Source organism: Zootoca vivipara, chromosome 7 (genome assembly GCF_965207765.1).
Source record: "Zootoca vivipara chromosome 7, rZooViv2.hap1.1, whole genome shotgun sequence".
NCBI lineage: Eukaryota > Metazoa > Chordata > Lepidosauria > Squamata > Lacertidae > Zootoca > Zootoca vivipara.
The window spans coordinates 68,789,550-68,802,025 of NC_142590.1; the positions used below are offsets into that span (position 1 = coordinate 68,789,550).

Below are 12,476 nucleotides of genomic sequence, written 5' to 3' on the forward strand. Positions count from 1 at the left end.
AAATAGGGGAAACAGGGTAATACATGTGTATGCAGGATGAAAGACAACAGGACTTTGACTAGAGCCTCCTTCATAGAGGTGGTAACATACCGTATTTTCTGGCGTATAAGACGACTTTTTAACCCAGGAAAATCTTCTCAAAAGTAGGGGGTCATCTTATATGCCGGATCGCCATATATGCAGCTGCAGAAGCGATTTCTGGCGCTGCGGACATTTTGGAAATGGGCAATGCGGCACCGGAAATCGCTTCTGCGCATGTCCAGACGTGATTTTCGGCTTCCGGGCATGCACAAAAGCTATTTCTGGTGCTGCAGACATTTTGGAAATGGGCAGCGCGGCACCGGAAATCGCTTCTGCCCATGTCCAGACGCACTTTTCGGCTTCCGGACATGCACAGAAGTAATTTCTGGCGCTGTGGACATTTTGGATATGGGCAGCGCGGGCATGTCCGGCCCACGGACGATCATAGGAAGAGGGGTAGTCTTATACGGCAAGTATATACCAAACTCTATATTTTAACTGGAAAAGTTGGGGGTCGTCTTATATGCCCAGTTGTCTTATACGCTGGAAAATACGGTATATGCTTTCTGAGCATTGAGTATTGCACACAGTTCATAGACAAGTTAAACACCAGACAGGACTGGTTCAGTGTATTACTTGGCTAAAACACAAAACCTAGAATTTCTTTTATTTTCTGTCATACATATGAGGTACAGTCATACCTCGGGTTAAGTACGCTTCAGGGTGAGTACTTTCAATTTAAGTACTCTGCGGACCCGCCTGGAACGGATTAATCCACTTTCCATTACTTTCAATGGGAAAGTTCGCTTCAGGTTAAGTACGCTTCAGATTAAGTACAGACTTCCAGAACCAATTAAGTACTTAACCTGAGGTACCACTGTACAGAATTAATACCTTTAAAATTATCTTAACAATTATTTCCATAATGGGTCTTTAAACCAAGTTACTCAGTATTTGTTCAAAAACCTTTATTTGCATAAAATACTCTCAGTTCATAAACAGCAGCATCTTGAGTTTTTCGCACTGGTGTCCAATGAAGCACCCCATTCTTAGAATTACCTGTCAAGTTTCCATGTCCCATTACACTACTGAGGATAACACAACTGAATACTAGGAAACCAGGTTTACAGATTAAAGACTCACAGTGAGAAGAGAAAGGAAAACATTGCAATTTGATATTGGATGCCTTCATGTAGTTTCCTTACCAACTAAGGTTCTCATGAAAGTTAACTTTAGGTGACAACGCTACCCACAGTTCAAGTAACCCACAGTTACTTGAACTTAAATAGGAGTTACCTCCAGGTACATAATGCATTAGATTATAGCTCTAGTTACAGGTAGGTAGCCGTGTTGGTCTGAGTCGAAGCAAAATAAAAAAATTCCTTCAGTAGCACCTTAAAGACCAACTAAGTTTATATTTTGGTATGAGCTTTCGTGTGCATGCACACTTCTTCAGATACACTTCTGAAGAAGTGTGCATGCACACGAAAGCTCATACCAAAATATAAACCTAGTTGGTCTTTAAGGTGCTACTGAAGGAATTAGATTATAGCTGTAATCAATAAGAACTCCAAAAGTGCTTAGTAGTCTTCTGCTTTTAGAGCAAATATCGAAAAAGAAATATTGATGCATTCAGTGCGTTTCTGTCCAGCCTTCAGTACAATCATTGTTCCCTTTCCCCAATAATCTTCTGCATGCCCACTGCATGTTTGGAGGCGCATGTCTCCCCTCTACATTTTACATAATGACCACAGCAAATGTGGGTGCATTACAGAAGTGTAAAACCAATGGAAACAAGTTTTTTAGAACTACACTGGATACAACCAAAAGTTTTCAAATATAGAAAAAGTTTGGAGATAGTCTACGCCTATCCTGAAAATGATAGTATTATTTCTAATCGACAGTGCTTACGACTAAGCTCCAGTCAATTGCCCAATGGATTTAGAGCCTGAAATTGCAGAAAGAGGTACCGTATATGCTGGCGTATAAGGCGACTGGGCGTATAAGACGACCCCTTACTTTTCAAGTTAAAATATAGAATTTGGGATGTACTCCAGCCCTTTTTTGGCGGGGAGGGGAGGCTGTCTTCTCCAGCACTCAAGTCTGCAGCCGGGGAAATGGTGGTTTGTTTGTTTGCTTGCTTGCTTAGTTATTGAGAGGGGGAAAGAAGCCAGAGAGAGGAGAGATAGAGAAGCAGAGACATCGATCAAAAGGAGGGAGAGGGAGAGGGAGGCAGAGACAGCAAAAGGGGGGGGGAAGAAACCATAGAGAGGATAGCGATAGAGGGGCAGAGACATCGGAGGCTCACACAGCCAGCGAAAGACGCTGAGCAGCAGTGAAAGAGAGAGCGGAGAGAGAGACAACGAGGCTGGCTCTGAGCAAAAGGGGAATAGAAGCCAGGGAGAGGGAGAGAAACCATAGAGAGGATAGTGAAAGAGGGGCAGAGACATCGGAGGCTCACACAGCCAGCGAAAGACGCTGAGCAGCAGTGAAAGAGAGAGCGGAGAGAGAGAGAGACGGAGAGATCCCTTTGCTTTGCGCTGACAAAAAGAGAAGAGGCAGCAGCTTGACACCAATGAAATACACAAAACTGTATCTCTGCGCTGATCCAGGTCACAAAGCCATGAGGGAGCCATTCTCCCTGGCGGGGAGCAGCCCCCCTCCCGAGCGTGCTTCTTTGCATTCATATGGTCACTGCATACAGTGGGGATGCGGCCGTTTTTGAGCTCCCCCACCGTATGCGGTGACTGCAGATTCTTGGACCCGGCGTATAAGACGGGCCCCCAACTTTTGAAAAAAATTTCCTGGGTTCAAAAGCCGTCTAATACGCCAGTATATACGGTATGTCTTACTTTTTAAGCATCAAGCAATAGGAAAAAACTGTACACTTACTTGAGATGCAACTAATCCTACTATCACACTGAATGACATCCAGCAGATTTTAAAAATATCTTCAACTGGAAGTAATACTTATGAGTGTTCTTCATGCAGGAGAAACATATCAAAGAGCTTTGCCAGAGAAGTAGCATTGCAAGGTCCTTGAGAATGAAAATGAAACCCATTTGTCTGCTAATTTTACATAGCATTTGTTCATTTTGAGAATGCAAACAAATTAAAAATACAATCCCATCCAAAGGAATACAAATTAGAATTGAAGAGTCTTGAACTATGGATTCTTTCATAGTGTGGGAAGGCAGAGGTGGGCATGATTCATGTAAAGGGCTTTTTAATCAGTTCCCACTCTGGGTGGTTTTTAGAAACAGCATTCTTTTAAAAATAAAAAGAATAAGCAGGAGTTTCTTCACTTTATTATTAGGGAAGCCCATCAAAAGTGATTTCCTTTTGTTAGGGGCTCACTTCCTGACTCACCTCTAATCCTTGTTTGTGAGAAGTGCTAAGAGGTTGGGAACCCCAGATTAGATCAAGACCACACAGTGCAGGCTTTTTAAAAACCCTTCTCTCCTGTGCCATTTTCCTTATCTAACTTGCTCTCCCTCTTGCAGCAAAGGCACATGTTCCTTGCCCCACCCCAGGCAAATACTAGCATGGAAGCAAGCAACTTATATTGTGAAAATACAAGATGAAAGATTTAAAACCTTGACAGTACTACAGTCTCAATCCAATGGGGATGGGGGCTTCCCCATGGCTGCATTTTAACTCAAAACCACAAGAGAAGTTGTTGATAAATGGCAACTATACTATCTCTTAATTTTCCTAGTGTGTGGATATTGTTTGTTATTGTACCGTATTTTTCTGTCTATAATACGTCCCCATGTATAAGACACCCCCTAATTTTTGACATTTTTTTTTTTTAGGGAAAACCTAGTCGTATACACGGTAAAATACGGTAACTTCTTTTTTTCTATTTATAATTTATTTTTTTAGAAAATTCAATAAATGTGTTTGTGGAGGGAAGCACAAAGGACATCTGATCATGGATCTCCCACTGCCTTGTGTAGTTTGGTTTTCACAATGTCTTTTCATCTTATTGAAAATTATATGAAACAATATTATTTAATAATCTTTTGAACATATGACCACGTCACACAATTTGGAATGTGGAGTTTTCCACGTTAGACTGGAATAACAGGAATGTAAAGTGATGACAGCATCAAAGTAAAATTGCTCTAAGCTCCTATGTATGCATGCGCCCCAACTATGATAGATTGTTTTTGAAGTTGGTTCCCAGCCAAAATGTGCCAAATTCAAGTTCAAACTAGCTGAGAGGGGGGAAACAGTGGTGTGATGTATGCATCACTTTGCTAAGGCACAATACTTGTTATTCTTGAGGAGGAGGTAAAGTAACACCCTGGACCCAAGGTATTTGACAGCTACTGTCTGGTTGCCGATACACCCTTTTGGGGGATAGTGACTGAGAGGGCAGTGGCAACCCAACCAAGTACTTGGAAGAAACCAGTTATCTGGACTCATTTCACTCCGAGTTCAGACCTGGTTTCGGAAGTGAATCAGCATTGGTTACCCTGACAGGGACAAGGTAGTGCAACCCTGGCATTTTGTTTGAGCTCTCAGTAGCTTTTGATAACATAGTCACTGTATCATGCTGGACTTGCTTAGTGGGTTGGAAGTAGGAAACACTGTGTTACAGTGGTTCTGCTCCAACTTGCAGGATTGGTATCAGAGTAGCACTGGTGATTGTACCTTGGCAGCTCGGCTATGGAGTAAAGCAGAGTGCCGTATAGTGTCCATATGAAACTGCTAGAAGCAGTCATTAGAGGATTTGAAGCACAACAACATCATTATAGTGATAATACTCAACTTGATTTCTCCATCTGAATCAGGCATGGCCATACAAGTTCTGGATCGGTGTCTGGATGTGGATTGGTGTTTGGGCACAGCAATGGGCTAGATGGGGGTCAATAAGCTGACATTGAATACTGGCAAGGGTTCTGAAGGAGTAGGTATGTAGTCTGGGGGTGCTCCTGGAACCATTTTTGACTTGGAAAGCCCAAGTGGCTGTAGTGGATGAAAGTATATTTTACCAGCTTAGTGAACTATGCATACACAACCTCAAGACTTGATTACTATAATGCATTTTATGTGAGGCTGCCCTTAAGCTTAGTCCAGGAGCTGCTGTTAGTACAGAATGTATCTACTAGGTTGTCAAGTGGAATATACAATACCACTATTAAAAGAGCTATACTGGCTTCCAATTTGCTAATGGGTCAGGTTTAAGGTTTGGTATCAATCTACAAAGCCCTAAATAATTTGGGACTAGGAATCCAAAGGAACGCCTTCTCCTGTACAGACCTTCCTGGTCATTAGGGCCATCTGCTGAGAGCTTCATGGTTATGTGGAAGCTCATCTTGCAGCAACCAGGAAGAGGGCTTTTTCTGTGCATTGACAGTGTATGCTGAAACTATATCTCTTTACTGAAGGCTTTGCTGGCTATTGACAGCAGTCATTTGTCATAGCTTTTATGTTGTATTTTGAACTGCCTACTAAAGCTGTCAAGTTTATTTTGCTGTTATTTTATTTTAATGGATTTTATTGTAAGCTGCAATGAGATGTTTTTATAATATGTGGTATGCAAATAGATTAATGGATGCAAGGTCAGAAGAAGGGAATGTCCTGATGCCAGCTTCTTGGGCTCTTCATCAGATGCCCCCCACACATCCAGAAGTACAGGAAGACACCTGGTCAGATCAGGGATTTAACTCCCAATACACTCCTGCAGGGACCCTGGGAAGCCAGCTGTGGATGCTATACAACCCATGACATCTTCCAACCCTTCTGTAACCCATATGGATAAGAAGAAAACCAGCACAGGCTGAAGAATCTGGTACATGTAGGGTGGATAGATTTGATGCACTGCACCAGTGTCACAGACCCCTAAGACAAACACGGATGCAGTTTATTTAAGTTCCTTCTAGCTCTCTAATAAAAGGGTATTAATAGGCCAATTATTCCCTGTAACTCACTTTTCTAGCTTCGTTACCCAAGACTGGAAAAATGCATAAGCCAGTTTTTACAACCACACTAGCTCATCCTTTACGACATGCAGCAAGTCAAATCACATTAGTCTGTGACCTCATCACATTACACAGGTCTTGGCAGAGAGTCCAATTCATCATGTGAGTAAACATGATGGCTGCAGACTCTGAGATACTTATACAAGGATTGTTGAAAGGAAGCGAATCGGAAGTGCTTCTACTGTGTCCTACGCTCTTCAACAAGTGAAAATGAAAACTTGGAAGAGCTCAGCAAGTCTGCTACTAGTTTGCACAGAGGCCAAAGTCAATCAGGTATCAAATGTGCCACTGGAACTCAGCCTAACAGATATTTAAGACAGTGCACAAACAAATGTTTGTTAACAGAGCTTCAGTCAATAAATAGTGGCTGAAGGTTTTTGAGCTTCTGCCACATTCAGTAAGCATAGCTGCAAAAACAGAGGACATCTAATATTTGCCAAAGTGTGTAAGTGCCTCCACCCAGCCCAAATTCCAGAGTTTGGGAAGAGAATTGCAACTTGGCTAGATACCTTATTTAATTCCATTGAACCCACTGAACCATTTCTGCAATTTTGCAAAACCAGACTAAAATGAGAAAAAGCTTAGATGCAGAACCAGACACCTCCTGTTCTACACATTCAATGATACCACAAGTTTGTGACGTGACATCACTAACTGTTTCTGTAGCAACTGTCCGACAGAACTGAATCAGTCAAACAAGAGGTGGCCAATTACAGAGCAGTAGAACAGGCTTTATGGGCACACAAAGACTTTGTAACTGACAAAAATAGGAAAGCAAATTATAGAATGTACAAATAACTTAATGAGCTGAATCTAATGGGTTTCAGGAATGCCTGCTATATTTAGATCTGCCCAACTGTATCTTAAAAAGCAAAACAATAACAGTGTTCCATAATGGAAACGGTAACAGCTTTAAAATACATTACTAGTTTCTGTAAGCTCTCTCTGTGTGTGTACATACACAGAATACATGGATATCTTTATAGTCTCTGTGGGGGGAAATCCCCTGGCTAGGAGAGCAAGAAACAACCTCCTTTTCTCTGAATTCTGATTTCAAATAATTTTTTAAAATTTAAAACTACATACTTCCTAAATTCATTTCCTTGGGTTTTTTTGGGAGAGGAGTGAGGAGGGAAGGGAACAATGGCAATATATTAATCAGTACCGTTCTATGCCAAACGAGTGAGCAAATAGCAGGTCCAAGCATTTCAAAGTACGAGAATAGAAATTAAAGTACGGTAGTATTTTCTTGTGTACAAGAGTTGCCTGGCACAATGTCCTCTTTACAGCTACAGGCTGGGATCTACAAGGCAGAGAAAAAGCCACAGCAGTAGAACAGTAGGATGCTCCACAGGATTGGAGAAGGGCTGAGTGGGAGAAGATGAATAGTGATTGGAATGTGCTGCTCAGGTGAGCTGATGATGAGCCAGGCATAAGCCCCTAAATCCGGATTCTGATATGCAGCTCTTAAGCTTAAGAATCTGGGGAACCACAACAAAAATCAACCCATAATAAAATACCCAACAAGAATATGATCCCCAAGATATACTACTGAAAAAGTTTTGGGGAAGGCAGAATAAAGAGGTAGACTGAACCAATGGGCTGCATTATCATAACTTATACCACACTGACTCTCCTCAAATCCACAAACTCTGTCTTGCTCTGTCTTTAGTAGATGAGATTGCTTAAACTACTCTGTGTTCCACGGACACATGCAGGTGAGCAAAGCATTTTTGGGGATGGTAATGTCCTTAAAGGCAGCAACACAACAGACAGACTTCAATAGTATTGCAGCACCTCACAGGGCTCACCAACGAAGGCTTCTGATAAAATGCTAAAGCCTTCTAAAGCAAATCTTATTTTATAATAAGAGTGTGTATTGAATGAGAGAGTTCACCCTCAAGAACCCAATATCTAGTAAAGACAAGACAAAAACAGGACTATGCTCCTGTTTAGTTTTAGTAGCTCTACCCAAAAGCTATAACCTCACAAGTAATTAGGATGTTAAGACCTCAGGGTGGAGTAGCAACTTTGCAGTTGCAAAATTAAGTGACGCTGCGTAGGGTTGGGCAAGGAAAAAGCCCACTTCATGTACTGGCTACAAAGGACATACTTTGCAGCTAAAATTCAAGTTCATACATCCCTTATTTCAGATTGTCTGGAAGTTTAGCTCACATTACTGTAGGCCAGGCATCCCCAAACTGTGGCCCTCCAGATGTTTTGGCCTACAACTCCCATGATCCCTAGTTAGCAGGGCCAGTGGTTGGGGAAGATGGGAATTGTAGTCCAAAACATCTGGAGGGCCGAAGTTTGGGGGTGCCTGCTGTAGGCTCTCACTTGCTTCAGTTCTCAAGAACTCTTGTCTACAAGGCAGACTCATTTCAACAGCATCAAACATTCCTGAAAGTATCTGTAGGAAAGGGTTATGGGTATGATAAATCCCATTAGGAATAGTGTTGGTCTACATAGGAAATTTATTTTGAGTTATCACAACCTAAACTTTGGAGACAACATCCTGTAGTACAGAAGTTTCACAGTGCAAGGGGGAGCAGTTAAGGAAGTGTATAAAAGTAACAGAAGAAAAGCTGGAGCAAATTAATGCAAAAGGCACAGTGTTAATGCTCCTTTTATGAGCCTATGACTTTTTTGTCCTATCCAATGATGAGAAGGAAGAAAGAACTGAAGGAATACAGAAACACTTACCTTATTTAATGATCTGATCACAGACACTCAATCAAAGGGAGTGTAGCTAGAAATAGAAACTGCAGAAGAAAGCAGCCTCCATACCTGAGATTGACAAAAAATTCTTAAAAGCAAACTCAGCCGTCATGAAGGACTAGCCCAGTTCTGTCTCTGGATTCAAAAATATACCTCAAAGCTTGTGCTAATGAATAATGAGATACTACTGCATGCAGTTATTTCACTAGAAATCATGACTTCAGTATAAAGAACAAGACAGTTTGAACCACATTTGAGATAACATGAAATTCAATAGGCATTAAATACAAAGTACGGTATATTAACAACTGACAGCACTGTGGTCAGTAAACACCCATGATGAACTGAGTTCAAAGGAGTTTTATCCCCAGGCTCTACATTATGAATTCAAGAAGCACATAACATCCCATTCTGTAATGCACCCTGTAACAGAACCTAAGCAAATATACCGTAACTGAAATAGCCACGTATTCTTCCTTGCTTTTGCTTCCCCATGTCAAATGTTAGATCTAGCTCCAGGGGCAGGGACCTGTCCTCTGACTTGCTGTCAAGTGCCATGTATACCAAAGGAGGTAAGACAGGGCTGCAATCCGAAGCACACTTAATTGAAAGTGCACCCAACTGAACACAGGAGCAAGCACAAAGTGTTGGAATGAGTAAGATACTGCTGCAGAATTATATGCAACTGAAATGCCTGCCAATGCCACCTTCCACTGCCACCTATACAAAAGAAAAGCTACATATTTATGTAAGTAAATTCTGTAGTTACAAACTGCAAGGGGGTGGGGGAAGCTCATGTAAAAGGCAAACTTAGATGGGATACAACTCAGAAGCAGCTAGAATACTGACAGTTACCTAAATACCAAGTTGGCAAGACTGCTTGAAGCAGCTAGTTTAAAGATGGGGACACAGGATCAAAGAACACAAAAAAATCTTCTTGAAATAATATAGAGCTACCGTAGGTTGAAGTTTGACTCATAACGTACATGCAACATATGTTTGGCAGGTAATCACTAACCAGGAGCATGAGTCAACTTTCCCTTTAAATTGTCTCAGTATCATAAGACTGGAAATGATGAAGGAGTACGCTAGAGGGATGGAGTGTGATTTTAGCCCAGTTTTCGCTAGTCTAGTATCTTTCAGACGTTTTAGACTACAACTCCCATCAACCCCAGGCAGCACATGCACTACTAATACTCTAGAGATGAAGCAGATGATTTTTTTCACTTTTTTGCTTTCAGTTTTTGACATAGCCACAACCTCTGGGGGTCAAGCTCCTTTCACTCCTCCTAAGCTACCACACTTATTAAGAACACACGGTTAGCTCACCTGTAATTACATTGCAACACAGAGACACCATTAAAACACACCCTCTCCAAAACATTAAAAGCCTGAAAATGGCAAACTAGGAAAGTGATTTTACAGGTTTCTGAAGAATGAAAACAGAATTCTACATGCAATCACTTAAAGCTTAAAATGACGTGTCAAAACTGGCAATTCTGAAATATTTTCACTTTTTTTTTTAAAAAAAAAGGAAGTCCTATATTGTAAAATAAGATTTCCTGCCCCCCTCCCCCATCTTATAGGGGTTGTGGCTACACTTTAAAGGTACCCTAGTAACAGCAGCAGCGACCAAGGAATGCCATTACTCTCCTGTGGTCTACCCCGGAAGTTTGTTTTTATTAATTAAAATTATATACCCTCCCATCAATACACATCCCTTGGGCCCATCACCAAAATTAAACCTAATTAAAAATCAAAAGTGAGAGAGAGAGAGAGAGAGAGAGATGAGAGAAAACAAACCCCAACATACCCAAACGACCTCGTTTCCCCTTCCACAAAGGCAGCCCAAAACAGTCCAGATGCAACTACAGCGGCGACTTCCAACTACCGGGGGGCGGAATTTAAAAGGCCCCACTCCCAAATTTCTCTCACAACCCGCGTGCTGCTTCTTACCCTCGTGCGATTGAAGCCCAGAGTGGCGCTTTCCGACTGAGAAGTTTCCATGGAGGAGAGGAGGGCAGGGTGGCCTTGCCTGGCTGCCCGCCGGCCCACGGGTGGCGAAGAGAGGCAGAGAGGCAGGGCAGGCACCGCACCGCCAGAGGCTGGGGAGAAACTTTCCTTCGCCTTCCCCTGTTGAGTCAGACGCGCCGCCTCACCCCAAGGAGGGACAGAGGGAGGCGCTGCTCAAAGGCGCCCTTCCTCCCCCCATTCACCTCCGCCGGCCTCGCTTCCCCGACGCGCCCCGCCCGGGCCCTGCCCCTCTCAGCCGGCGCCGAGGCGCTACGCCAGGGAGGAGAGGCTCCTTCTCCGCCCGGCCAGGCCAGGCCCGGCCCGGCTGGAAGCGGTACCGGGGGCGGCCGCGAGCCCTGCGTTGGCAAGGCGGGAAGCCCCGTTTCTCCGCGGGACACAAACGCCTACCTCGCCGCCGCTGCTTCGCGGCCTTGCTGTAAAGCCACTCCTCAGTCCCTCCGAGTCCGGGGTTGCCAGGATCCGGGGCGAGGCCTGCGATGGCGAGACGCGGGTTGGAGGCGCCTCGCGGTTGGGGCCCAGCCGGAGAGCAGCTTCACGCTTCCGACCCACGAGTGGGTGGGGAAGCGCTCAGGGACTCCACGGAGGGTTTTCCCCCCCTGGCCGCCTCTTCGGAGTGCGATGGGAACGCTGCCATTCAGGCCTTTAATTACCCTATCTATGGCCTTTAAAACTCGGGGGGGGGGGGGCGGTTACTTTTTGTGTTTGTTGCTACGGTTTGCATTTTCGTTTAATTATATTGACTACCTCCCTGTGATCCTCAGAGGAAGGCTAGTATGGAAATTTAAGGATTGTGTCCCAGCAGAATCTGTTTCACTGCTGGTGAGAAAGAAGGTAGGGGTCAGCATCTACTGGTAGGTCAATCTGCAGTTAAGATCACCAAGGACTTCTGACTTCCATTTTTTTATTATTACTGTTTTTGCCCTCCAAATAGGCTGCCAGAATGAAGCAAGCTGGGGGGGGGGCAACCAGGAATGGCGCTTTGCTTCTGAAAATGAATTCCTGGGCTTTTGTATATGCTCAAAAAGTCATTAGTTGTTTTGACCTTGTTTCCAGCTGACTGGCCTCAAGGTGGCAAGGGGAGGGGGGTATTGATCCCACCTTCATACACTCCTGGGTTGGGCTTGCTGATCAGAAGGGCGGCAGTTCGAATCTCCGTGGCGGGGTGAGCTCCCATTGATCGGTCCCTGCTGCCGCCAACCATGGCAGTTCGAAAGCACGCAGTGCAAGTAGATAAATAGGTACCGCTCCGGCGGGATGGTAAACGGCGTTTCCGTGCACTGCTCTTAGTCATGCTGGCCACATGACCCGGAAGCTGTACGCTGGCTCCCTCGGCCAGTAAAGCAAGATGAGCACTGCAACCCCAGAGTCGTCTGCGACTGGACCTAACGGTCAGGGGTCTTTACCCTGCTGCAGTAGCCCATTTCTGGCAGACCTCCTCCTAGTGGTTACTGGGATTTCCCAAAAATCCTGAGCCGGGTGGACCTTGGTTGATCCTGCATTTAAGGTGCATTTACTGCTTTTATGCTCATTGTTTGCTACCCTGGACTTCTTTGGGAGGAAGGATGGGATATAAATAAAATAATAATAATAATAATAATACTATGACTTACATGTTTAAAACCTAATCTACACATGCAGAATGAGATGTTAAAGTAGAATGCCACCACAGGCTTTTGAACACTCCCGTGCAAAAAAACCCAAATCCACCAACAC

The 12,476-nt window shown here is 43.7% G+C and overlaps 1 protein-coding gene across 18 annotated transcripts in view; it reads right to left on the reverse strand.

The window, feature by feature from the left end:
• DLGAP4 (DLG associated protein 4) overlaps window positions 1–12,476 on the reverse strand; it is a 53,260-nt gene that overhangs the window by 27,154 nt on the left and 13,630 nt on the right. For 3 of the 18 annotated variants that reach the window (XM_088674544.1, XM_088674539.1, XM_088674538.1), the window contains exon 1: window positions 11,151–11,422. The exons of 9 other annotated variants lie outside the window; for them this stretch is intronic. Coding sequence is in view for 1 of the 9 variants with exons in the window: in XM_088674531.1 (XP_088530657.1) it covers window positions 10,686–10,736 (51 nt within the window). In the remaining 8 variants the exon portion in view is untranslated. Of the gene's footprint in view, window positions 1–10,542; window positions 11,423–12,476 lie in introns of those variants that run through there. 6 more of the 18 variants (XM_088674533.1, XM_088674541.1, XM_088674531.1 and 3 more) reach the window with 6 other exon arrangements.